The sequence below is a fragment of the Onychomys torridus genome, chromosome X (genome assembly GCF_903995425.1).
Source record: "Onychomys torridus chromosome X, mOncTor1.1, whole genome shotgun sequence".
Lineage (NCBI taxonomy): Eukaryota > Metazoa > Chordata > Mammalia > Rodentia > Cricetidae > Onychomys > Onychomys torridus.
In genome coordinates this window covers 59,662,334-59,689,996 of record NC_050466.1, presented here as the reverse complement: position 1 = coordinate 59,689,996, position 27,663 = coordinate 59,662,334, and the positions used below count along the sequence as shown (strand labels likewise).

The following is a 27,663-nucleotide window of genomic DNA, read 5'->3' as shown; positions in this document are numbered from 1 at the left end:
TTTTGTTACTGTCAAATCATAGCAACCCACAGTGTATCTTTAACAGCTTTTAAGGAACATATTAACCGAATGTCCAAGTTTTGATTTGGCCATAAAATGTTAGCAGAGCTAAGGTTTTCTAGGATTAATGAATAACATGTCTTTATTTAGTTTACTTAAAAAAAATCATCCTAAAAATTCTGTTTACATATCTGTCCTCTCCAGGATTAACTTCATATTGGTTCAGCAGCTTGTTTACTGTTCTCTTCTGTTTCTTCTGCTTTTTTTTTTTTTTTTTTTTTTTTTTTTTTTTTTTTCTTCCCTTCTCAGTGCCCAACCCAAGTTCAAAGGCTGATGAGAGAGAAAAACTCATGAAGAGATTTTACTCTAGGGAAAGTTGCTCAGTGGATGGGATCTTGGTGCACGGGGAAAGATGTCAAGCTCCTCCTGGCTCCTTCTCAGCCTTGTTGCTGTAACTACTGCTCAGTCCATCATCGAGGAACAGGCCAAGACATTTTTAGACAAGTTTAACCAGGAAGCTGAAGACCTGTCTTATCAAAGTGCACTTGCTTCTTGGAATTATAACACCAATATTACTGAGGAGAATGCCCAAAAGATGGTAAGTTCTTGAGGCTACCTAGGGGGTATTGACTGTTTATTAAAGACTAGAATGACAGCCTATAAAACAAGATAGGTAAATCATAGAAATCTCTGTATCTCTGATCCTAGTATTCCAGATGACTAAATTCAATTGACTTTGGAATTCATTTGGAAAATTGTTATGAATGAACTCTCTGCCCAGATTCCAGAGACGATTCAAGTGAAAAATGTTTGATGAAGTTGCCATCACTGTTCTGATTATACTTGGCATGCAAAGCATTCATGCAAATGTTGTAAGTTAGTGAGTCAATACTTTTCTTTAGCCCAGAATGCCAACAGGACTATCTGAGGGCTACAAATGACATATTAACTGAAAAATGCAAGTGAAGCTTTACTGAAGGCAGCAGCTTAGTAATTAAGGTAACCATGGCTTAGGTAAAACTGGACTTGGGAATTCCTTCTTTCATTGTTACAGAGTGCTGAGGAATTTCCAAAGGTCACAGAAGAAAAGCTATAATTAAACCAGTCCTGAAAACTCTCAGCCTACTCTGGGAAAGCAGCAGATTTTGCTTGACAAGTACAAGAACTTAGAAGTATTTTTTCTTTCTTTCTCACGGATCCTGAAGTGCCTTTTAAGTATATTTAAGTGGTGGAAAATTGAGCAACTATTTAAGAGAAGACTTTCGTGTCTCCCCTGCTGCCCACCCCACAGCAATGCTTTCCTTTAAAACTGTAGCTTAGAAGCTTCATTTCTTCAAATGCTCTGGGTGTTGTGTATCTAAATTACTGCCGCCGGGTGGTGGTAGGTGCTGCCATTCATAGAACAGAATGAATCTGAGAATTGCTGCCTCCTTTGAAATCCTAAGATTTTTTTTTTCTATTTTTCCAAAGTTCAAGAAAATCAAGGAGTCTTTTGACAATATAATGTTGCTAAATGAGTTGCTTTTATCTGATCTCACATTTTGGTCTTACCCACATTCCCTTTAGTATAAGTTTTTTCTCAATTTTTATTTGAGTTTGTTGGAGGTGACCAAAGTGTACTGTAGATATTCTCAGCTGAATGGTTCATGGTGAAACATCATGCTTGAAAGCTAGCTAGCCTGGAGCTAGACTAGACCACTGACCTCCAAATCCTGGCCCCATCACTTTTTAGTTGGGTGAATTTGAGTTAGTTAATTAGAGTCTGTGTCTTAGTTACTTTTTATGTTAAAACTTATTTTTATTATTTTAAAATCATGCATGTGGGTGCAGGTGCCCACAAAGGTCAGAGATATTGGATACCCCAGGAGCTGAAATTATGCCACCAGGCATAGATACTGGGAACCAAATTTGCATTCTCTGCAAGGAATGTACACGCTCTTAACCACTGAGCCATCTTTCCCACCCAAGTCTTAATTTATTCACTTGTGGAAAAAAATAATAAGTAGTACTCATATGTGCTTCATCAGGTATATAAAAACACCAGAAGAATGCTTGAGGCTGGTGGGCTATTATTAGTGTAAGAGGGAGTTAGGATTTTTTTTTTCTTTTTTGAGACAGGGTTTCTCTGTAGCTTTGGTGCCTGTCCTGGAGCTCGCTTTGTAGACCAGGCTGGCCTCGAACTCACAGAGATCCACCTGCCTCTGCCTCCCGAGTGCTGGGATTACAGGCGTGCGCCACCATCGCCCGGTGGGAGTTAGGATTTTTGAAGACATACATGATAGTTCTTTTGAGGGCCTACATATGCAGATTAAGATGTAGTGATATTTGCTGAAACAATCTCTGAGGTTATTATGGTGTTGGGGTTTGGCTCAGTGGCACAGTGAAAAAAAAAAAGATGTTAACGTTTTTAATTCTACAGGTTGATTAGAGAGCCAAAACTAGAAATGGAAGAGTATAAATTATCAGATGTTTGAAACTGGAGAAAATTGTGTGCCCTTTAAAGGAAAAAAGAACATTTAAATGAAAGAAAAATAACAAGGGATGCCATAGCCCCTTTGCTAGAAAGTGGTGAAAGGTGCATGAAAGCCCTCAGGTGCACTGGTGTGCTTTACCTGCAATGGGAGGTGATTGTGGGTGTGGGGGGGAATGGTCCAGCTTCCTATTCTCTCCTAGGTTCATGTGTTGAGATTCTCTTATATGCCAGGCAGTGGACAGGTGTTCCAGGAGGTCTAAGATGAGATTGCTGAGATATACTGTGCTATAAGGGGAAGTGTACATGGAGTGTGACCATAACATGGTAATCATGAAGTTGGGCCAAACAGCCTTCATTCAGTTCCTCCTCTGAATCTTCCAAGCTGAAGGTCTTGATTAAGTGTCTTATTGAAAATAGATCTTTTCCCCTCACATACTATATCCTTATTAGAGTCCCTCCCCACTCCTCTCAGTTCCTCTCCATTTCCCCTCCTCTCCAGATCCACTCCCTTTCTGTCTCTCATTAGAAACCAAATAGGCTTCTAAAGGATAATACTAAAATGAAATATGATAAAATAAAACAAAAGCTAATACATCAGATTAGGACAAAATGAACAGGAGGAAAAGAGCCCAAGAAAAGGCACAAGAAACAGATAGAGCACACTCAGGAATCCAACAAAAACACTAAACTGAAAGCTTTAATATATACACAAAAGACCTGAGAGAGAGACAGACAGAGACAGAGACAGAGAGAAACAGAGCAAATATATAAAATAAAATAAAAATAAAATCAAACAAACAAAACAAAACAAACAAACAGCCCTGACACAATATTATGAGATAAGGAACCTCCAAAGATGCTGTTGAGTTTGTTTTCTGTTGGCCATCCACTACTGGGCATGCAGACTACCCCCAAAGAGTAGTTTGTTTCCCAGCAAGACTTCCCCGGAGAAAATGAAAAATTCATTTGCAAGTGGTTGTCCGTTGGAGACTGCTTCTGGGTTAAGGGTGGGGGCACCTGTGTGTGCATTTCTCCCTTCAGCTCTAGGACCCATCTGCTGCAGACCCCTGCAGGTCTTGTGCATACTGCGTCAGTTTCTGTGAGTGCTATGTGCGTCCATCCTGTGGATTCAGAGAGCCTTGTTTCCTTGGTGTGTCCATCCTCTCTGGTTCTTACACTCTTCTGCCTCCTCTTCCTCAGAGTTCCTGAGCTCTGAGGGGAGGGCTTTGATGGAAACTTCCCTTTTAGAACTGAGTGTCCCAAGGTCTCTCACTCTGGCTGTGGGTCTCCATATTTGTTCCCATCTAATTGAGTAAGTATATTAACTTCCTTCAGACCCATTCGACTCAGATGTAAACTGAGTAAAATTATGATTGTAGTATTAATAATGTAGTATATACTATAAGAGAATGCTGAATTTGGAAAATATGCAGCATGTGTGTTTGTGTGTAATTTCATACTGTACCTGGCATTTAGTTTGACCTTTAGCAAAAAGTATTATTCAGTGGTATCTCAAGTGTGTAGGTTTGATTAGATTTTTTGGTGTGTGGTATGGAAGTGTATCCCAGAGCCATATGCATGCCAGGCAAGTACTCAGCACTGAGCTACATGCTCAGCTCAGGTGGTTTTGAATAAAGAGTGCCCTGGGAGGTCAGATTTGAAGGAAGCTAGATCCTTTCATTTCTGAGGCTCTTCTGAGATTCACAGAACAACTGCTGGGAACTAGGTTCTGGGAAAAAGCCATCATGTTCCTTCCTTTGCCTGCTTCTTGGCCTTGTCAGTGGAGAATTCCGGGTCAAGAATTAAGAAATATCAACCCCTGTCTGTGTATTTGCACAGCAAGCCTTTCCTGAGCAAAGGGGAGAATGTGTTCCCATAAATTTGCATACTACAGACTTTTCTCTGTTTTATTATAGATCAACACTTGTTCTTCAGTATGCACTGACTTGCAGAGTTAGGAAATGTGAGTTTGCTTTAATGAGACTATCTGATGATCTAGTTTATCTTGGGGGGTGGTTAATGGAAAATGAACTTCTTGGACAGAGAAAATAAATAGTTCCAAAATTCCCAGAGTTTAACATTTGCTTAGCAGGAACTGATGCTTTACAGAAAACCAGGAAAATACTTGAAATGACCACCGATAGCTTTGAGGTCATTAGGTTCTTCTGATCTTAGTGTGGTGCATTTATTGCTACAGGGAGGCTTTGCAAGTTCTGAAAAAATGTTCTCCCATAAAATAAATATTTATAAAATGCCCAAAGAAGGGTTTTATAAGATCACTTGCATAAGCAAGTATTTGATAAGAGTAATCCTAACTATAACAAAAACATTTACCACCAAAAGTTGTCATATATTATGGAATTACATGAATTGGAACTGGTCTGGAAAATCCAAGTTGTGTGCAAGTTGGCTGTTACAGGGAGCCATAAGAAATAGTTTCAGATCAGAAAAGGACCTAGAAGTCATTTTAGATTGTCTCCTGAAGACATTAACTAAATACATTTGCATGACCACAATGATGAACATTGTTCAAACAGTTCTGAAAGTAAAAGAGACATTTCCCAAGCCTTTAAAAATGAAATGCTGGTGTTCAAATGTAAAGAAAAAAAAGAAAGGAAGGAAGGAAGGGAGGGAGGGAAGGAGAAAGGAAGAGAAGGAGGGAAGATAGGAGCCTTGCCCTTCCCCAAGAATAGTCAGAATGAGTTAAGAAAGGGGTCAGAGAAGGCTGGGAAACCTCACTGAAGGAAAAGTGTGACCTGGAACAACAAAGGACAGAGTGTTGCCAACTGTATCGGCCCAATCTTTTTCTTCCTGAAAGGCAATTCAGCTGGAAGCCCAACCGAGATAAATTCAGGGTAAATAGAGGGAAGTACTGCTTACACCACAGGTGGTGAAGCTGATAAGAACTGTGAAACTTTAATCGAAAAAGTGGGAGACATCGAACACAGGCTTTCACAGCATTTAAGCAAATGTGTGGCTTGCAGCTCCACCTTGGGTTAAGGAAGTATGGTCAATTGCACTGATGGACACACGTCTTCGTCCTTTCCTGTAATAATGTCTAAGGTCATGTCACTTTGCAGTGCCACCCCACTGCAGGTTCTGTGACTGTGTCCTTCATCATTCGTCTCGATTTGTGTTAGGCAGGGCTGACGACAGCAGTGGCTTAATGGGCTTGAACAGTGAGGCTTGTCCTTGACACCTTTGTCTTTGCCAAGAGAACCTGTTTAGACTAGCCAACTATTAAGTAGTTGCCCAAGCAGAAGCCAACTTCCAGAGTTGCATGCAAATACAGCCAAGATCAGCGGAGGTGTCTGCCAACTCTGAGTTATTTTAGGCACATAAACAATAAACAGTTATGCTATTGAGGCTTTTTGTTCTTTCGTAGATAGTATTATTATTGCAATAGGTAATTGATATATAACAGGAAATTAGACTTATGACATTTGTGTGTTCGTGTCCTATCATGGTGACATTACTGAGAGCCATCTGCTGCTTTCATATTTTCTCCTGAGGTACCTACCTTTCAGGAGTCAGGATTGCCGGACCTACAGATCTGGCATAGTATGGTGTTACTTAGATAACGTAGTGAAAGATGCCTGAAAATAAAAGAAGGCTGAAAACTTTATCCATGTGATGCCCTAAAAGCTGCCCACCTAGAGTGAGGCCAGAACCAGAAAACAGGGATAAGGAAAAAGTTTGGCTCAAATCAGGCTTCTAGAGCTCCCCACTTTTTTCTGCTATTATGGTGTGTATAGCTAACTCCATCCAAAATCTGGTCTTCTTATGGGACTTTTAAGATTATGTCATTTCTGGCCAAGAAATAAAAGCAGTGATCACCCTATTCCCCGATGGATTTGAATGAAAACTGGTAAGAAAATCATACATAGTTCCAACAGAAGTCATTGTAGAATAACCAAGCTGGGTCTATAAGTGTCTTAGTTAGGGTTTCTCTTGTGGCTGTGATAAAACATTGACCAAAAGCAACTTGGGGAGGAAATGATCACACTTGTCCAGGGAACAGTCCATCACTGAGGGGAGTTAGGGCAGAGGAACTCAGGGCAGGAACCTGGAGACAAGAACCACAGCAGAAGCCATGGAGGAATTCTGCTTACTGGCTTGCTCCTGGTGACTTCCAAAGTTTGTAGACACTCCAGGACCACCTACCCAGAGACAGGAAAGCACTACCCACATTGCACTGGGCCCTTCCACATCAATCATTAATCCAGAAAATGCTCCACAGACTTGCCTATAAGCCAGTCTAATGGAGGCATTTACCCAGTTGATGTTCCTTCTTCCTAAATGACCCTAGTGTCTATCAAGTTAACAAAAAAACTAACCAGAACAATAATTAATTGACATAGCAAGACACACATATTTTAGCTACATTCAGGTCACTATCACTTAACATATCTAGCCGAAAACTTCATCACTGTCTGGGTAACTGGAAATGTTTCCCAGGAAAGATGCATTTTCTATTGGCATCCATGCCTCTGCACTAATAGTTAATATAAAAGTTAATATAAAAAAGTTTTTGTTTGAGAAACAAAAGAGGTTTGCAGGTAGTTCAGAAATTTGATGAAAATTAATTACAAACTCTTGTAATATGCTGCACAACAAATCTTTACAGGAAATGCAGACTGAGTATCCAGCAGCCAGAGTGTAATTAACTTCTCAGTAAAATGCCACTACATTTTTTGGCATTACACTTTCTTTGTAGTTTACAGTGGTTTGATTTTTTAAATAAGATTCTTTGTAAATCTTCCTCAAGGGCACAGGTGTGATTATGAGTGTGTGTGTGTGTGTGTGTGTGTGTGTGTGTGTGTGTGCGCGCGCACGTGTACGCATATCACCAGAGGTTAGCCGTGGGTGTCATTCCCTGGGATCTATCCACTTTATTTTTGAGACAGGGTTTTTTGTTATTGTTTTTTGTTTGTTTTTTTGAGACAGGGTTTCTCTGTGTAGCTTTGGTGCCTGTCCTGGAACTCACTCTGTAGCCCAGGCTGGCCTCAAGCTCACAGAGATCCACCTGCCTCTGCCTCCCAAGTGTACCATTTGATTAGACTGGTTGGCCAGAAAGCCCCAGGGGTCTTCCTGGCTCTCTCCCCTGTGCTGCAATTACAGATAAGTGCCACTATCCCTGGCTTTTTGTTTTGTTTTGAGACAGGGTTTCTCTGTGTAGCTCTGGCTGTCCTGGATCTCACTCTGAAGACCAGGCTGGCCTCAAACTCACAGAGATCCACCTGCCTCTGCCTCCTGGATGCTGGGATTAAAGGTGTGTGCCACCACCACTGCCCAGCCTACGCCTGGCTCTTTAACATGGGTTCTGGAAATTAAAGTCAGGTCCTGATGTTTGCATGGCAAGTACTTTGCTTTCTAAGCCATCTCCTCAGCCCTTAAAAGTCCCTTTTATTAGTTAATTCAACTCAATCCTGACTTTCCTGCACACAAAGATCCCATATTTTAGGGAGAAATTGGGGCCTCTTAATAACGATCTTAAAATGGGCATGCATGCTTGGTTTTTAATAACAAGGTCAGTAGCTGCGCAGCAGGGTGGCATGTCTCTGGATCATTTTAATCCTAGAGAGAGCAACAGGATTCCAGAATTTAGCAGTAACTATAGCAACTTCTCCCTTACTCCTGTCCATGTCCCTGAAGAGAGTTTTGAAGATTGCCTTGCAACTATTTCTTGTTTTTGTTGTTGTTCTTGTTTTAATCATAAGTTCTTTAGAGAGAGTAGGAGGCCAATGCTTATTCTTTTGGTGATCTCTAGGGCCCTTCAGCTTTTCTGTTGGGTCCTGTAGAGTCTCTGGCATACTCATTTCTCTTTCCGATTCCTGTCTTCAGAGGAACTCAGAGCCTGATAATGCTAAATAAACTGTTAGTCTCTATCCAAGGAAATAATGGACTTAATCCCTGTGTCTAATGGTTCCACACCATGCTTCATGACACGTATAATATCTGTATGTGAGAAAAAGGGTGGGAAAATATCACCGTGGGTGATACAAGTAAACTGGAATTCAGAAGATAAAAGTAAAAAAAAATTAGCTAGGCATGGTGGCAGTTGCCTTTAATCCCAACACTCATGAGGCAGGAGGAGGCAGATCTCTGTGAGTTTGAGGCCAGGCTGATCTACAAAGCAAGTTTCAGGACAGCTAGGGCTGTTACACAGAGAAACCCTATCTCAAAACACAAAATGAAACAAAACAACAACAACAACAACAACAAAAACCAACAAGTAAAAAAATGTTTAAAAACTTAGAATGTCAACCTTACAAAATATAGAAAGGTTTCGGAGTTCTAGAATGGAGTGACAGGATACATATAACTTGTGCTACCTACTCCATTGAATAGAATACATTTCTTTTTCGTTTTGCAAGCCTCTGGGTATGTTTAAAAAGTGACCAAGGCAGCTCTGTTCTCTTGAGTTCAATGCAGCTTCGAGGATCACATCTGGAAATCAGACCAGCATATGGGGCCTGAGGGTAGAACTTTCCTGGGAGGTCTCTTTTCTTTTCTTTTTACTTTTTTCGTCAGAGAACTTGCACAGGTGTAGTGTTGGGAGGATGCCCATGGTCTAACTTCTCCTCATTGAACTCTAGAAAAAGAAAAAGTAAGACAGCAGCACTTTGTATCTCCAGCAATTTATTACAAGAAAAAACTATTCTCATCTGCATATCACCATTTTTCAATGGGATAGCTGCATAGTTTAGCATATCAAATACTTCACAGGCCTTAAAAGTTATGATAGCTCTTCATTGAAAGCAGGGACCAACGATCTTTTTAGTAAAGTGTTAAGCAGTGTATCTTATTGGCTTTGTAGGTCTTACGGTTTCTTTAGAAGCACCCAGCTGTGCTGTTGTGCAGAGTAAGCAGCCATAGACACTATGGCATAAATGGATCTATGGCTTACCAATAAAACTTTATTGAAGAAAGAACAGGTGATATCTGAGGTTGGCCCAAGGGCTATAATTTATCAGCCCTGATTAAAGGATGAAGCCCTGATTTATAATTTTGAAAAGAAGTAAATATAGGTCATAAAGACTTGCCTAGGGAATAAGAAGTTTATATAGTACTAATTCTATACAATTATATTAATAACATGGATAGCTAGATTCTTTTTTCTTCACTCTAGAATATGGTGGTTTTTAAAATTCACTATCTTTTAAATTAATTTTTAAATGATAACATATAATGTAAGGGGATTCATTGTAGCATTTTTATGCATGCATTGCTTGTATTCAGTCTCCACTTTCCTAGTCTGTTCTCTTGCTTGTCTCTGTCTTCACCCAAGAGGGACTTCTTCTGCATCTATGTCCTATCCTCTCTTCTTCTCTTTCCTCTTTTCTTTTCACCTCCCTTAACATGGATTTCCCTCCTTGCTATGGTCTCCTTTCTAGTTTTCATACACACACACACACACACACACACACACACACACACACACACACAAACACAGGGCGGGGGAAGCTAGAAAAAGAGAGAGAGATCTAGGGTCACACAAAAGAAAATATATGTTACTTGATAAAATTATTGCTTAAATAAAAGTGACACAGTTTGGATAGGGCCACTAGACCTACATCCTAAGACAAAAGCTCACATGCAGACATTTAAAACCACAATGAAATTATCAGATTTAATTTTCACAGATAGTTACAATATGGTTTTGAAAGTAGAATTTAGTAGTTTATACTTGTAGTCCTTGTAATTGCAAGGAAGTCTCACAGGATAGAAATATAGTATCCACTACAGTTATAGATGGAAGTTGGAGAGTGAATGTCCCCTGGTTGTTCCAAAAAAAAACATGTGTCTTGTTCCCAACCCCCTCAGGGTATCTGTAGAAAGCTTGGCTGTTTTAATGGTTTCTTGTCCACTTTTGCACAGAGGGAGTGTGGAAAGTTATTTATTTTATCCTTATCCTTGAAGATAAGGAGCTGTAGATGCTGTTTTCTAAGCTTTGCTTCATACACCAGTCAGGTGCATAATTTGCATGTAGCCAGCAGCCACAGTCTAAGCAATTGAACAGATGGATATGAACTGGCTTTGAGTCTCTGCATAACAGCTAGGCTGTCAGGAGCCTTAAGGGAAGGATATGGAATAAACTGTAAAATAAAATGTAAAAGAATAACTTGGGAAAAAGCATTGTTCAGGAGGCAAAATTCAAGTCAAGCTAAAGTACTTTTTAAGTCTCATAATGTATAACACACACACACATACACACATACACACACACACACACACACACACACACACACACACACACACACACACATTTATTCTACAGTTTTTGTGAGCTAGGAGTCCAGGCATGCTTCTTCTATTTCTAGGTCTCATCAGAATGCATTGAAGGTGTGACTCCAATTTCACTGTCAAGCTAGGTGTGGCTAGGGTTAACTGAGATCTCTGCATTCTGCTGAACTGAGGTTCTTGGATAATTGCAGGATGGTAGTCAGTGGTCAGCCTCAGTTTCTTGCCATGAAGCTCTTTCCATGGAATAGTTTATAACATGTTATCTTGCTGCATTACAGTTCACAAGGGAAAGGGCCTGCTAGCAAGATAAAAATGACAGTCTTACATAATGTAAATATGCACATATTGTTACTTTTGTTCCATGTGATTTCTTATAAGTCTATTTTCATTGAAGAGGATATCATACATGGGTGTGACCAATAACAGATAGGCATCCTGGAAGCCATCACAGATCAGTCTACCATAGGTTCTAGGACAGAATGCTGGGTTGATTGCCAGCTCCACTGCCTTGCTTACTCTCTTAGTTAGTAGATAAAAATAGTGGGGGTTTTTTAAAAGCTCAAAAGGAAGCAAATTGTTTTTCAAAGCATTCTACAGCCATCCAACTCCTAGCTACTTCAAGATGACTTAAGTCTCATCTGCTCTATGAACACTTCATCAAATTTGGAGCCCTGTTTGACTTTTAACCTTCTTATTACATAAACTGATTGATTCATTTGTGGTGCATATGTTATTATATGCTTGTGTTTCATTGAGAAAGCATTCCTGATACATATCCCACTCATCTGATACAATTCTAAGCAACTTAATAACAAGGACTTTTTCTCTATACACAATGAAATAGCATATATTACATGCTTAGGATGTGTCGGGCACTCTGGTGAGCACTTTATTATATGTTCATTGCTATAATCCTTATGAGAATTCTTTAGTCACAATCACATTGCTAAAATTGTTTAATCTTGTAAGAGAACTGCAGATAGGAAAGATTATTCGTCCAAAATCACACAGCTAGCCAGCAGTGTCTGACTCCAGGAGCAGAGCTCACATGCCACCTCTTTTGTGGGGCCCAAATCAATATCTCGGAGAAAGCAATTGTTCTTTTTATCCTTTGGCAAATGGAAGTGAAGTTGTGCATTGAGAGAAGACTGTCCTAGAGAAGAAATCCATCCTGCTTACTGTCAAGCTGGGGCTGCATTGGGGGGCAGGTGGGTACCAGAATCCTCACCTGTCTGTTGACTTTCGTTGCCGTTAGAAAATTGTCACCCTACCAAATGGCCCTGCTCCAGGAAGCCTTCCTTTGAGATCACAATGGGTTTTTTTTTTTTTGGTCTTTTTTTTTTTTTTTTTTTTTTTGAGACAAAGTTTCTCTGTATAGCTTTGGAGCCTTTCCTGGAACTCTGTAGCCCAGGCTGGCCTCAAACTCACAGAGATCCTCCTGCTTCTGCCTCCCAAGGGCTGGGATTAAAGGTGTGTGCCACCACCACCCAGCTTGGAGATCACAATGTAAGGGCCAAATTCATGCACTAAACCATAGCACCCAGGAGCTCTCTTTGATCTGCTTCTCATTTCTCGTGTTTCCGGTGGTCACAAGGGACTGTACCCCCTTGCATCTGTCTACTCTGAGATCTGCAAGGTTCTCCTTTTAGACCATTCATCCCTGAATCCTTAGCCAACTTAACCCACGTCACAGCACCAAGGCCAGAAGTTCCAGGGCCTCACAGTGTGAATTATCTGTGAGAATTTACTTCCAGTTCTTGGGACAGGACCCTTGGGAAAACTAGGCGCTGGGCCAGAAAGAAAGTGGCCCAAGAGTGGCCTGATTACTTTTAACCTAAACCTTGACCCTCAGCAAAGTAAGAGACTAAGCCACGCAGGAAGTAGTAGATGTTTCACCAGATGTTCTTTGGACTATATCTTCTGTCCAACTTTATTTTATTTATTTTTCAGAATGAGGCTGCTGCCAAGTGGTCTGCCTTTTATGAAGAACAGTCTAAGCTTGCCAAAAATTACTCACTACAAGAAATTCAAAATCTCATCATCAAGCGTCAACTGCAGGCCCTGCAGCAAAGTGGGTCTTCAGCACTCTCAGCAGACAAGAACAAACAGGTGTGTTTGTGAACATTTTAGTCCTGGTCTCAAGAACTGAAATGTGTGAGAAGTAATATACGTTTACAGCCCACATGGATGAGTCCCTTTATCTGCAAAGATAGCAATGCCAGCTCTGTACCTAGGTAGGGTGAATATAAAATTAATGATGCAAATTAAAATCTTTTTGAGGGTGAAAGAAGACACTTGGGTTCTAATCTGCACAGAAGTGAGCAGGAATATGCCATTTTGCACACTGTGGTCTGCAGTAACTGAGTATACTAGAGCAACGCTTTTGCTTTTGTGTTTGTTCTTATTGCTAAATGCCTCAGTTAGTTCATATCAGCCTCTTGATAAAGTCCCCAAATCTTTTGTGTCAAAATAGCTATAAAATGGCACATTAAAAAACATCTTATGCTGAGATGATTCCAAGAATTCTTGTATTTACCCTGTTAAAATACCATCTCCTCATCCCATGCCCCCAGTCCGGGGGCCAGAAAACTTGAAAGCAAGCTGTAAAGATACATAAAATAAATATCTTAGGTTTTGCAGACCATATTGTCTGTGTCACAACAAGTCAGATCTGCCATCAGAGCAGGAAGTCAGCCATAGATAATACATAGATGAATGGATGTGGCTGTCTTCCAACAATGCTTTATAAAAACACACAGCAGACCCCTGATATAGCCTATTGAAATATTTTTATCTAAAATATTCAGCTCTTTCACATCAAAGTTTCCTTTCTCAGTTGCTTGTCCTCTGGAACTATGTATGTCTTAATCTGCATTTATAAAAATAAAAGTACATGATAAGAACAGAGATAAAGCCATATGGTATTTGTTTCTACAAGTTGATATTTATTATTCTACATTCCTTGGATTTAATTATTCCACTAAGTTATTAATCTACCTTATCTTGTCTTGTCCATGTTTCTCCATCTATTTTTTTTTAAAACAAAGACTCCATGAGAAATCTTGCTCGTTTGAAAGTAGACAGGCTACTATAGTCTATGTGCACACTAGACATTTTCATTTTAAAAGAGCCCCAGATAATTACAATGTGTAGCCAGGATAGGAAGCCACCAAAATGCAAGTAAGAGATTGAATTGTTTGAGAACAGAGGAGAGTTCAGGATGCATGGAGAGGACGGAGGGGAGATGGAAATAGCAGGCAGAGAAAGAGACCATGAGGGATTTTGTGCCAAGGTAGATGTACTGCCTTAGACTATGGGATCTTTTGGAAATTTTAAGCATGGGGGTTTATCTCATGTTTTCAAGACATGTATCAGAGTAAAATAATAATACATAAGGGTGGTAGGAGAAATTTGGCATTTAAATGATTTGTGTGAAGGAAGCAGTCCGCCCTCTCTCCTTGCTTCCCTCCTTCTCTTTCATTTCTCTCTCCTTTCTTCCTGTGTTTCCAACCCACTGCAGAGCAACATGTGGGTAAGTTCATTGGTTTCATACTTAGATATAAAGGGTCTATTGATTTTTATAAAGAGCTTATAGACACTTACTCCCTCCATTCCTGTATTTATCTTGGAGTGGAAATAAACCTTTTGCTGACCTACACTTACTGATGCCCTTGAGCAGCTGGGCTTTCCCCAGTATCTCCACTCCCCTGTGTCTCCAGAGCAAAGTTTCAATTCTTTATTGTGATCTGGATCAGACTATCTCTACATTGTCATGGCCACCATTCCCTTCAATGAGCACTGTCACTGGAATTCTACTCACTTAACCACTTGTTAAAAATGGCTTGCCTTTTACACTGTAGGATCCACCTTCTCCTTTCCTTTATCGGACCAATTTCTGCTTCTGAAACATGCAACTCTAAGGGCTCTTCCTCTATGAAGCCATTTCTAAATCTCCATGTTACAAGTTTCCCTTATTCTACCCTCCCCTACTCATTAGCTAATATTGCCACATCACTTTTTGGTAACAGTTACAGTACCTGCCACTGTCTTATATTGTGATTCATTTCGTGACTGTCTTATTATTCCATGATGTGGGGAACTCTGAAGGTCAGAGACTTGTTTAGTTCAGAATTATCAGAATGTAGGACATAATGGAGGCTTAGTAAATGCTAAAAGAAACAGAAGCACAATCTCCACGCAAATGTGAGAAATGTGCCTGAGAGTTTGGGATGACATGTTTATTTTAGTTAATTGATAAGTATTTATCACAAGTTCTCGAGATTCTGTGCTAATTAATAGCACAGGCAATTACATACGCTATTTATTCTCTATACATAGGAACATAGTTGGCAAAGAAGATATGAATTGCTATATTTTGAGGCATTTAAAAATCTCATGACCATGTAAGCTCATGAATTCACAGAGACTGAAGCAGCAAACACAGGGTCTTTACCAGGTCCTCTGTGTATATATTACAGCTTTTAGCTTAGTATTTTAGTGGGACTTGTGACTGTGAGAATGAGTGGGTCTCTGACTCTTTTGCTTGCTCTTGGGACTCTTTTCCTCTTGTTTGGTTGCCTTGTCTAACTTTGGTATAACAATTTCTGCTTCATTGTGTTATATTTTATTTTGTCATGTTTGGTTGTTATTTCTTAGAAGCCTGTTCTTTTCTTGTGAGAGACGGAAAGGGAACGGATCTAGAGGGGAGGAGAGGTGGAACTGGGAGGAGCAAAACTAGAATCTAGATACATTGTATGAGAAAAGAATCTATTTTAAATAAAAGGGAAAAAGAAAAGCAATCTTATGACCAAACGGATGTCTTTATGCTACCACCCATTATATTACATTTTCCATGTCTACCACTAGTTGTTATATTTAATTTGCAGTTGAACACAATTCTGAATGCTATGAGCACCATTTACAGTACTGGAAAAGTTTGCAAGCCAAAGAATCCACAAGAATGCTTATTACTGGAACCAGGTAGGTTATTTGTTTTCAGTAGTAGATATACAATTTTTATTTTCTTCCAAATTTTATAAATGAGATAGAGTTTTCTAATGTGTGATGTATGTTTATATATGTGCAAGTACACATGTATGTGCATGTGCACATGGGTGTAGAGGTCAGAATACAGCCTCAATTGTCATTCCTCAGGAACCATTAACAGTTTTCTTTGAGACAGGGTCTCTCGCGGGATGGGAATGCACCAAGTGAATATTATGGTTCATTAGGAAGTCCAAAGGATTTTTAGGTCTCTGTTTCCTCAAGGCTGGAATTTCAAGTGTATACCACCACACCTGACTTTTAATGTGAGTTCTGGAAACTGAACTCAGGCCCTCATCCTTGTACAACAAACACTTTCTGGACTGAGTCATTTCCCCAGCCTAAGGTAGACCTTTGACAATGACACAGTGTTTTGCAGGTGGATAATCTAAAGACTTATCATTCCAAAGTGTTTAAGTTCACAGATTCTCCTTTTGAAAAGATTTGTTCTTATTTTCATTGTGTGTATGTGTGAATTGTGTATGTATGTATGTTATATGTGCTTGTGTGTGCAGATACGTATGCCCATGTATTTTTCGAGGTCAGAGGAAGATGTTGGGTGCCCTTCTTGGTTACTCTCTGCCTTATTCCCATGAGACAAGCTCTCCCACTGAGCCTGGAGCCAACAAGTCCCAGGAATCTCTGTCTCTGTCCCTCACAGCACTGGAATTACTGTTGCATGCCTGGCCATGCCTAGCTTGCTGTGTTTGTTTTTGAGATTGTAATTTAATTACAACATTTCTTCTTTCTCTTTCTTCCCTTTAAGCCCTTCCATAGACCCTCCCCACTCTCCTTCAACACTTTGCTTTTTTGCATGAGTTCTGGGGATTTAGACTCACGTCCTCATGTTTGTTCTCTGAGCCACAGCTACAGCCCTTCATAGATATACTTTTAACTCTAAAAAACGCATTGTAAATTCTATTACATTCAAGTAATTTAATTAAGTCAGTAATTAAATCACTTCAGTGCTTCCCCCCCCCCCCCGCTTTGCAGATGCATTTGGATCTAATAACAAGTACAAAGATCCTAACCATGACATTTTGTTTAATGAACTGAATGTCTGCCAACCTTTTAATTCTTTAAAGTCTCTATATATACAAATACAAATGATTTGTATTATAAATACAAGTACTTCACATTCCTGTTTATTTTCCTTTGGGACAACAGGTTTGGATGTCATAATGGCAACAAGCACAGACTACAACGAGAGGCTCTGGGCTTGGGAAGGCTGGAGGGCTGAGGTTGGCAAGCAGCTGAGGCCATTATATGAAGAGTATGTGGTCCTGAAAAATGAGATGGCAAGAGCAAATAGTAAGTCCACTGCTTCGTCTAGGTCCTTAGGCTTCCCACAGGGAGGCTGTTAGAGGACTACTTCTCATTTATCACCAAGCTTGCCCTGTAATATTTGCACACCCCTAAATTAACAATAATTTACTTCAAGGTTCAGGTTACCTGTCTCAAGGAGCCAGTGGGACATTTAAAAAGGTACACTGAAACTCTATTGCTCAAAGAATTATGGATAAGATTCAACTATGGGATCTCAAATGAATTATCTAAGACTTATGAATTATTAATTATTCATGGAGGAACTATTAATTATTCATGGAGGTCAAGGCCCCAAAGAGCATCTAAGGGAATGCTGCCACTGAATGTAGATACTATTCAGATAGGATGAGAGACAAAGACTTTACTTACCAAAACCCTCTTTTGGTCATAGGTCATTCTCAAAGTTCATTTGTGTGTCTATGGCAGTCAGGGTGCTATGTATACATTTAATTTGCAGACAAACATAGGACCACTGTAATAGTGTCTGAGATGAAGTGGGTGGCATCTGGAAATATAAGGTCCTCAACCAAAGCATGATTAAAAACTTAGGGATCATTTGCACAGTTTAAAGATAATGGTGCAGAGAGTAGGGACCAAGGGTTTGACAACTAGTAAATTTCTGCCCCTTGCCAGCTATGTGACTTTGGACAAGTGATTTTTACTGCTCTAAGCACAGGTCGTTGGTGGGAATGTAGATTGATGCATCTATTATGGAAAATAGTCTGGTGGTTGCTTGTGGGAACCCAGCTGAGAGACCAGCTCCCACATTTTATCCCAGGATACTCTTGAGGAGTGAAGGATAAGAGATTTAGATAGAGGGTAGAGAAACAGATAGAAACACAGATTAGCCTTGGGAGGGCCTGGATCATTATCCACCAGCCCCTCCAGACTCTTCTAAAGGGCTATTTATAGAAATGCCAAGGGATGGGGCAAAAGACCTTCCCCTAGCACAGCCAAGTGTAGACCCTTCCAATCACCTAGAAACCATGCACATGGTTAAGCAATCCTCTAATGCAGCCCTGCTGGGTAAAGCAAGCTCAGATCTCACTAGGAAACCTTTGTGGGCCTCCACAGTTCCTAGAGAACTTTCAGATAGAATTGATGATCTGCTAATCCTTTTTCTGGGCATGTCCTCAGATACCTACATTCATCACAACATTGTTAACAATAGCCACAATGGGGAAGCAAATCAGGTGTCCATTAACAGACAAATGGATAAATAAACCATAGAATATATATATATATATATATATATATATATATATATATATAATATGTATATATAATAAAAGCTATACAATATATAATAGAATGTTATTTAGCCATTAAAGATGTTGCCATTGGTCACAATGTGGATGGGCCTGGATGGCAGTATGCTAAGTGAGATAAGTACAACAGGAAGAAAAATACCACATGATCTGACTTAAATATAGAATATTTAAGTTAAAGGATCAACTAACTAAATAGAAAAAGAATAAAATTGTCTGTGGGCCATGGTGGTGCAAGCCTTTAATCCCAGCACTCAGGAGGCAGAGGCAAGTAGATATCTGTGAGTTCGAGGCCAGCCTGGTCTACAGAGTGAGTTCTAGGACAACCAAGACTACACAGAGAAACCCTGTCTTGAAAAAACAAACAAACAAATAAACAAACAAAAATAATAAAATTGTCATTACTAGAGTGATGGGAGGAAATAGGAAAATACAGGCCAAAGGATTCTAAGTATAGTGTAGTATAAACTATAGTTTATAGATAGTATAAACTATAGTTTATAGATAGTATAAACAACAGCATGGAGAAACAACTGCATAGGACCACTCAATGGGTAGAAAGAAAGGTTTACTGGGGATCAAACTACCAAGGCCATCTCTAGGCTTGTGAGCAGAGAGAAGAGCAAAACGGTAGAAAAGAGATCTTATATGACTGTCAGCAGTGTGGAGATCTGAGCTGATACAGACTGTGGGGATTGACTGGAAAGCAGGGGCACTTGCCCAAGGTGGTTGACATTTGGGGGAAGGCTAAGAGGGAGTTCCTGGAAGATTAAGAGTGGTCCCTGACAAACAGGAACCCATTTAGGAGATCTGCTTCTCTGGTAAATAGAAACCACTCTTAGGCTTGTTTACCTGGTAACAGTCCTGTTTACCTGGCTAAATCCTTCTGTTTAGGGCAATGTCACCAGCACTGCCATTTTCAGGGAAAGAAGAACTTTAGACTTAACAGTTAGGACAAACAAGGCTAAGGATCACTTGTACAATATGAGGACTACAGTGAAAAATAGCCAATAGTATTCAGGATTTTTCCTAAATGAACACATTATCATTGCTCTTGTCAAGGTAAAAAATGGGTAACTATGTGAGATGTTAATTTGTGTTCATATAATAAGCATAACATCATGTTGTATGACCTGAAAAATACACACTAAATTTTATTTCCCAAAAGCCACAGGTTATACAGGTCTGTGAAGACAACCACGGCTACCATGAGTTCATGAGGACAAAGCCCTGTCATGTACAGAGTCATGATTTCACTTGGGTCCTTCTTGACCTCTGGCTCATAAAATGTATTTCTGCCCATTCTTCTGAAAGTGGCTTCTGAGCCTTCGATCTGGGACAAGTTAGGGAAATGAGTAGGGGGTGGATATGATGAAATACACCGTGTAACATTTTCAAGGAATTAATAGAATATATTTTAAAACACAGGTTGTAAATCAGCACAATGGGCTTTAAAATGGTCGCAATATTGAATAGTTTCTGTGCTTATTAAACCGGACAATCTATTTAAACTCCTGAGGAATAACTGCTTAAGTTAATTAGCAAGTCTTGTCTTTCATTTGTATTCTTTTGACTTGACATGTAGTAGGGCAACAAAATTGTGGTAATCCTTAATATATTTTTTACTCTCCCATCAAGACTAATCTGTGTAAACTGCATTTCCCTGTTTTTATTTCCTTAATACTCCCCCCTTTCTCTTTAAAAAACAGATTATAAAGACTATGGGGATTACTGGCGAGGGGGTTATGAAGCAGAGGGAGCAGAAGGCTACAACTATAACCGCAACCAGTTGATTGAAGATGTAGAACGCACCTTCCAAGAGGTAACAAGAACTGCAGGGCAATAAACAGGCAGGGGCCACAATAGCCAATAGCCAAAAGCTGTTGTTGTTAGTCTTGTTTTATTTTGTCTTTTGAGATAGGGTCTCTCTACATAGCCCTAGTTGTTCCAAAATTCACTGTGTAGCCCTGGCTCTCCTTGAACTCACTATGTAGATCAGGCTAGCCTCAAACCCACCAAGATCCACCTGCTTCTGCCTCCCAAATGCTGGGATTAAAGGCGTGTGCCACCATGCCTGGTGAGGACTATTGTTTTTAACATGCCAATTGGCCCTTCCCAGCTCTCACAGAATTATAGCATATTAGAGTTTGTAAAGATTTCTTTTTTTGAGACTGGGTTTCACACATCCCAGGCTGGCCTCTAACTTTCAGTGAAGCTTAGCATGACCTTGAACTCCTGATCCCTTCTGTCTTCTCCTCCTGAGTTGGAATTACAGCTGTGCAGCACCATGTCCAGTTTATGCAGGGCTGAGGATTGAACTCGGACCTTTGGTGCATAATAGGCAAGTATTCTACTAACTGAGATACATCTTCAGCCCTTGGAAAATATTTTTGAGAAAATTCTGAGCAGCCCTACAGACAATCAGAGCTGCACTGCTTTCCTCTCCTTTCCTTAATGACCAGTAACTACCAATAGGAAGGCTATAAGAAGGAAAGCTCTTTCCGATGTGAGCTTCCTGAAGTCAGTCTAGTCTTCCTTTTTTGTTAGCAGAAAGACTAGAGACTTTGCTTCCTTCCTTCCCTCCCTCCCTCTCTCCCTCCTTCCCTCCCTCCCTTCTCTCTCTCTCTCTCTCTCTCTCTCTCTCTCTCTCTCTCTCTCTCTCGTCCTAGGACAAAAGAAGTCACTAGCATCTTAAAAGCATCTTAAAATGACTTTTTTTGGCAACAGCTTTCCTCTGGGGCCTTGCAATCCTCCAAGTGCTCATGTTGATTTATTCAACGGGGCTAGTCAGAGTCAATATCTGTGGAGGAATGCTCTCAAACTCTCCAGACTATTTGAGAGGAGAAGAAACTGTCCTGTACGAAGAAGCTCTTATTTCTAGAGTTGGGCATTGGAAACTGAAGTTGAGTAGTTTTGGTCTTAAACTTTCTTCCTGGGCTTTGCAGATTAAACCATTATATGAACAGCTTCATGCCTATGTGAGAACGAAGTTGATGGATACTTACCCTTCCTACATCAATCCTACTGGATGCCTCCCTGCTCATTTGCTTGGTAAGGAACTACAGGGGTTCTTTGTGTTCTTTGTCCTTTTAATTATTTCCATGACTAAAGCTGTCTTTTGAAGGGAGGCTCAGTCTAAAGCATTTGAGAATGTTTGTAAATAATGTTACTATCATTACAGAAACATTTTTAAAAGCAGAATTTCAGCAGAGAGTCCATTTAAAATCATTCTCTATCTAATCTATTCTATTTAAGATGAATCTAGTCTCTAAAATGGATTCTCTTAGTCGGTTGACTAAGCTTGGGATTTCAGTATTGTATGGTTAGCGTGAGACAGCTCAGTGGGCTGAAGATGGCAGGAGAGAATTGTGTCTCAATAAAGATACTGCCTAAGGGAAAGCTTCAGGAGTTCGTGCGAGGCTGTGCCAACAAATCTTGCTGAAAATACTCTATTTGGAATCACATATGTGTAATTAATGAAAGAGAATGGATATCCTCTTGTACCCCAGCTGCCAAGGCCAAGTAAAATGGAAACACCTGAAAATTTCCTGCCATGCATACTTAATATTCTCCATAGATAGATTCTACCAGCAGGAGAGAATGTGAATAAACAAACTTTGGGAATCTTTAACTTTAACGCGACATAGAAATCTTCTCTCTCATGTCTCTGGCAGGTGTTAGTCAGTAATTTAGTGTTTACTTATACCTGTCTGGTGTGGTGAGCTCTTTCTTCCTACCGAGATAGGTTCATTCTTCCTTCCAAGCATATGTTGCTTGGTACCAACTGTATAAAAGTTTTGTCTTATATGGATCTGACCCAGCACTTCTCTAGTGCCTTCTGTTTATTACTCTTATTTCCATGCATAACGTTACTCAAAATGTGCCAATTCTTATTTTACAAGATGACTCTCTAGACATATGTGAACAACTATCATATAAGACATACTACTACTTGGCACACAATTCTATCTTCACCATAGTTTAGTGACTATTATCGTTATTATCATGTATGTACTGTTTTCCTTTCTTCAAGTTCAATATATTACACGGATATTTAACCATTCCTGAAGATCCCAGTACTCTAGTTCTTTCCATTTGGTTGTACTTTATCTGTGATCCTCTTCAGTTGCCGTACTTAGAATTGAACAGCTGTTCCAGATGAGGTTTAACTAACACTGAGGTGAAAATAGTACCATGCATGGCTTTCCTCTAGAGCAGTGGTTCTCAACCTTCCTGATGCTGTGAACCTTTAATAATACAGTTCCTCATGTTGTGCTGACCCGCAACCATACAAATTATTTTCATTGTTACTTCATAACAGTAATTTTGCTATTGTTACGAATCATAATGTGAACATCTGATACGCGACCCCAAAGGGGTCTAGACACTATCATTTTATCAGCAGCTGAAGGTCTTACCTGTTTTAGAAGTCATATCACGCTGCTTCTTGGGCCACTTTTGGTCTTTTACTATGTAGTGGGTTTCATTTTTGTGATAAGTACTTATACATTTAAGTATAGGAGTTCACTTTTATCTCTACTCAATTCAATCTTTTTTAAAAAAGTAAATCTACCAGGGCTGGCAAGATGCCATGGCAGGTAAAAGTGTTCACCACGCAAACCTATTGATGGGTTTGATCTGTGGAACCCACGGTAAAAGGAGAGAATCAACTACTGAAATTGTCCCCTGACAATTTTCCACAGGTGGGCTGTGATACATGTATGCCCATGCTCATGCACATCACACACAAGCACACACACAATAATAATGATTATTTATTAATAAATTAGTTCACTGGAGTACTCTCCATGTAATTGTGTTGCCCCATATTTTTAGAGCCAGGGTTCTGGTGTCTTGCTCTTACAGTGCATCTTTTTCTGGACCCATCTTTTTTTTTATGATTTCTGGCCTTGAATCCAACTTCACACTATTGGAGATGCTCAGTTACCTAGTTAAGTGTGCTATTATGGTATTAAAAGTAAAACTTAGGTATCAGTATTAGTTAATAGAAACTTTTGAATCATGATCTTACCTGATCTTTTTTTTTTGAATGTGTACTAGGCATTACTAACAGTTTCATAAGTAGTATTTTGTTTATAATGTGTAGTAGCTATGATGTTCCATATGTTTTATTTTGTTCTGCTTTTTTTTGAGAAAGGATCTCACCATGTAGTCCTGACAGTACTGGAACTTGCTGTGCAACCCAGGCTGTCCTTGAACTTGAGATCCTCCTTTCTTAGCCTCCCAAATCCTGAGCTTACTGGCATGCACCACCATGTCCAGTTTTAATTGTGTCTTCCAGTAGTAATTCATAGTAGGAAAAGCAGTGAAGATCCCCTAACAAGCTTTGCCTAACCACATAATCTCTTGTATACTTAGTATGTTACAGGTGATAAAGAAAATGTTGCAAAGTTAATATAAGAGAAGGACCAAAAGGAGAAACAGTAGTAGTGAAAAGGGAATGCAGAATCTACACTGTTTAGAAATACTGAATGGCTGCCTTGCCCAGCCAGCCTCATGCACTGTGAAAGATTGGATCTGTATTTCTGTTGCTTTTGTCAAATAATAATGTATTCTTTTTGTAAACAGGTGACATGTGGGGCAGATTTTGGACAAATCTGTACTCTTTGACAGTTCCCTTCGGTCAGAAACCAAACATAGATGTTACTGATGCGATGATGAAGCAGGTAGGAAAAAGAAGTCTTAAAACATGAAGTTTCAAGGGCATTTTTCATTTCTGCATCTTTTTGTTCTGATCTTATATGTGAAATCATGTTGATAAAGATCCAAGTTAAGTTAAATTTATTTCCTATGTATTTTCATGAAAAAGCAGTTTATAATGTGAATGATTTCAAGTACCTTCAATAACAGAACCTCTATCTTGTTGAGAGGCAATCAAAATAGAGATGACCTGTTTTTTTTTTTAAGCAATAAGATATGGATTTATCAGCTGGTTGGCATCACACTTTTCAAAGTTAATTGTTGCTAAGTAATCAGTCTGTAATCTCTGAATAGTGATGATATTAAAAGTAATTGCTGTTGAAATATTACAATAATCATTTAAACCACCCCTTTTCTACCACCTTGGTGTAATTATTTAAATTGTGTTCTCTTCCATCAATGACATTATATTAGAATTTTAGACGGATTTTTAAATTTAATTAAGTTCTACATTTCTTATTAGAATGAATGAACACGTTTCCATTTGCCTCTAAAATGGCCTCAGATGGTCACACAATAATTAACTATGTACACTTGCTGAATATTTCCTTGAAAATCTCTTTACAGCTGTAAGTAGTAATGCAATGATGACTTTCACATACATAACATGCTCCTGAGGAGAGTTCATGGTAGAATAAAACCCCAAAGCTTCAAGCCCTCAACTGGTGCAGCTGTTCTAGATCCATTTTGTCATTGAGTCACAGCAGATAGCCATCACAATATCAAGCCTTCTTTTCCAAGAGGCTTCATGTGTATTGTATAGTGGTGAGTCTAAACTGACTACACAGTTGCTGCTTTTCCAATGTTAACTCTCAGAAGTTTCAGAAGAGCCACATGAGGGTTCCATGCTATAAGAGATACAACAGACTTAAGAGGAATGATTCACCTGATGGCACAAATATAGTTGGAGGCAACTCCTTACTCAATTCCAAACTTGTAATGTTTCTGGTCCACTTCTACTTTTCTATTCACTTGCCATTCAAGAAATGTTGACTATTCTTACAAGTCTGTGCTGTTTTGTTCACTCAGCTTCAGAATATCATATTTAAAAATAGTCTTGAAATGTATATGCCATAGCAAGCTCCCACCCATAAGAACTAAAACAAACTTGAACACAAAGAGCAAAGCAAGAGGCATTACACAGTCTCTGACTTCAAAACATGTTACAAAGCAGAATCATTAAAAATAGACATACAGACCACTAGAACAGAATAGAAAGTCTAGAAGCAAATTCACACACATTTGTACCCAACCAATATTTAACAAAGGTGCTAAGAACATACATTAGAGCAAGGATAGTCTATTCAATAATTATTCAATACTGTGAAAATTAGATGTCCACATGGAGAAGAGTCAAATAGGAACTTTGTCTCTTACCAGTTCCAAAAATCAACCCAAATGTGTGAAAGAGCTAGTTGTGAGACTCGAGACTATGAAACAGGAAATGATTACAGACATTGGAATAGGTAAAGAATTTTTAGCAAGACCCCCAAAGCACAGGAATCAAAAGCTAATGTAAACAAACACAAAAGTAAAAAGCTTCAACACAGCAAAGGAAACAAGAGAAAACAATATTTAGAACACAAGAAAGTATTTAAAACATGTACATGTGATGAGAGTTAATGTCTAGAATGTATAAGGAATACAATAGCAAAAGTCCATATAACCTGACTAAGACATGAGCATTGTTCCTCAATAGATGTTTTTTGAAAGAAGGCATATAGTTAATTGTTCTATAAAAATTCTCAATGCCATTAACAATCATGAAAATGCAATCCAAAACCAAAATGTAAGATGACTTCCCTCCAGTAAAAATGGCTATTTAAAAAAGAAAAAAAAACAAACAAAATGAAACGAACAACAACAAAAAAACCAACACACACAAAAAAACAGCCTGAGTGCTGGTGAGGATGTAAAGAGAACCCTTCCACACTGACTTGGAAATGTAACATGATACAATGATTAGAAGAAACAGACAGCCACTTCAAAATGCAACTGCCATATAATACAGCAACTTCATTCCTGAGTATATATCCAAAGGAAAAGAAATGAGTAAGTTAAAGTGCTAACAATACTCCTGTGTTTATTGTAATGCTATTCATTATGCTCAAGAAAAGGACACAAACTCAATGTCTGTATGGGGATGAATAGATAAAGAAAATATGACACCTGCACACAGTGGAATGCTTTTTGGCCATAAAAGAATGAATTCCTGTCACTTATGAGAACACAGATGGAACTGGAGGTTGTTATGTTAAGTGAAATAAGCCAGACGTACAAAACAAGTACATATGATCTCACTCATATGTGGGAGTGCCGAAGTTGATCTCATGGAAGTTGAGAAGGTGAAGGGAGGTCACCAGATACTGAAACATGTAGGGAGGGGAAGGAGTGAGACTAAGTTATCATCAGTTGACAGTAATAATTTAGATGTGCTATTGCATAGTACAGTGACTGTAGATAATGATGACATACTGCATAGTTTTGATGAGCCTGAAGAAATAAATTTAATATTTTCTCCATAAATAAATGGTAAATGGGAAAACAAATATGTGTATCCTAATTTGAACATTAGACAATGAAAACACACATTATACCCTGGAAACATGTGTTACATTTCTGTTCTTGTGTATCAGTAAACTATGAATTCAAATTAAAAGACTGATATACCAATTAGTACCAATTTTTTGACATTAAGCCTTTAAGAGTCAGTAATATTAATAATGAGTATGATAATAATATACATTCCTATTCTGTTTCTTTCTTTTTTATTTTTTTGAGCGGAGGATTGAACCTAGGGTCTAGCGCTTGCCTACCACTGAGCTAAATCCCCAACCCCCTATTCTGTTTCTTATTGCTAGGGTTGACATAAGAGAAACACTAAACATGACTGATATTCAAGATCAGAATCAATCTTCTGTTACTGAAAATGATTCATGGCATCATGTATTAAATACTTGTCCTTTGTTTGCCTGATGTGGGCTTCATTGTCTCAGCAGACTTGGTTGTCTCCTGAGACATTGGTGTGAAAGAATTTGTCAGTGGCACATGCCTATGGCTGTCTCTGTATAGTTTCAAAACATTTTGAGCATTCAGATGCTATAGTGAAGCTCAAATACTCATTGGCTTCTTGGCCACATCTGGCTTTTTGGTTCCAAATGCCTATGCCTTCATATCTACTATGTTGTTCATTTCTTTCACTGAGCCTAACGTGTCTTGACCCCTAAAGGAGTTGAATCAATGACTGTTGCCTTGAGTTAAATAGTCTTTAGCAAATAGATCATTATTTTTTGTTTGTATTGGAATATAAAGAAAAATGAGCAGGAATGTAGCTTGAAGGTAGACTATTTGTCTAACATATGTAAAGCCCTTAGATTGTTTCACAGCACTAGGGGAGGAGAGAGTCCACGAACCAAAACCCAAGAATAAAGACAAAACAAAAGAAAACAAAAAAGCATCTCACAGATAATTCAGTTTGTTAATAGTTTCATGTATCTTTTTCTTCATTAAGGTTGATACCAACTAAATGATTTTTTATTTTTTCACTTATTTCATTCTACTTTATAATATCCACACAATTTCTTT

At 39.0% G+C, this 27,663-nt stretch overlaps 1 protein-coding gene across 1 annotated transcript in view; it reads left to right on the top strand.

Moving 5' to 3' along the window:
* Positions 1-310: 310 nt before the first annotated feature.
* The window catches only part of Ace2 (angiotensin I converting enzyme 2), a 49,216-nt gene continuing 21,863 nt past the window's right edge, over positions 311-27,663 (top strand). Inside the window, exons 1-7 of the mRNA XM_036174790.1 lie at positions 311-598; positions 12,671-12,829; positions 15,607-15,700; positions 16,931-17,074; positions 20,067-20,179; positions 21,303-21,408; positions 23,947-24,044. Of these exons, the coding sequence (XP_036030683.1) occupies positions 413-598; positions 12,671-12,829; positions 15,607-15,700; positions 16,931-17,074; positions 20,067-20,179; positions 21,303-21,408; positions 23,947-24,044 (900 nt within the window). The 5' untranslated portion in view covers positions 311-412. The remainder of the gene's footprint in view (positions 599-12,670; positions 12,830-15,606; positions 15,701-16,930; positions 17,075-20,066; positions 20,180-21,302; positions 21,409-23,946; positions 24,045-27,663) is intronic.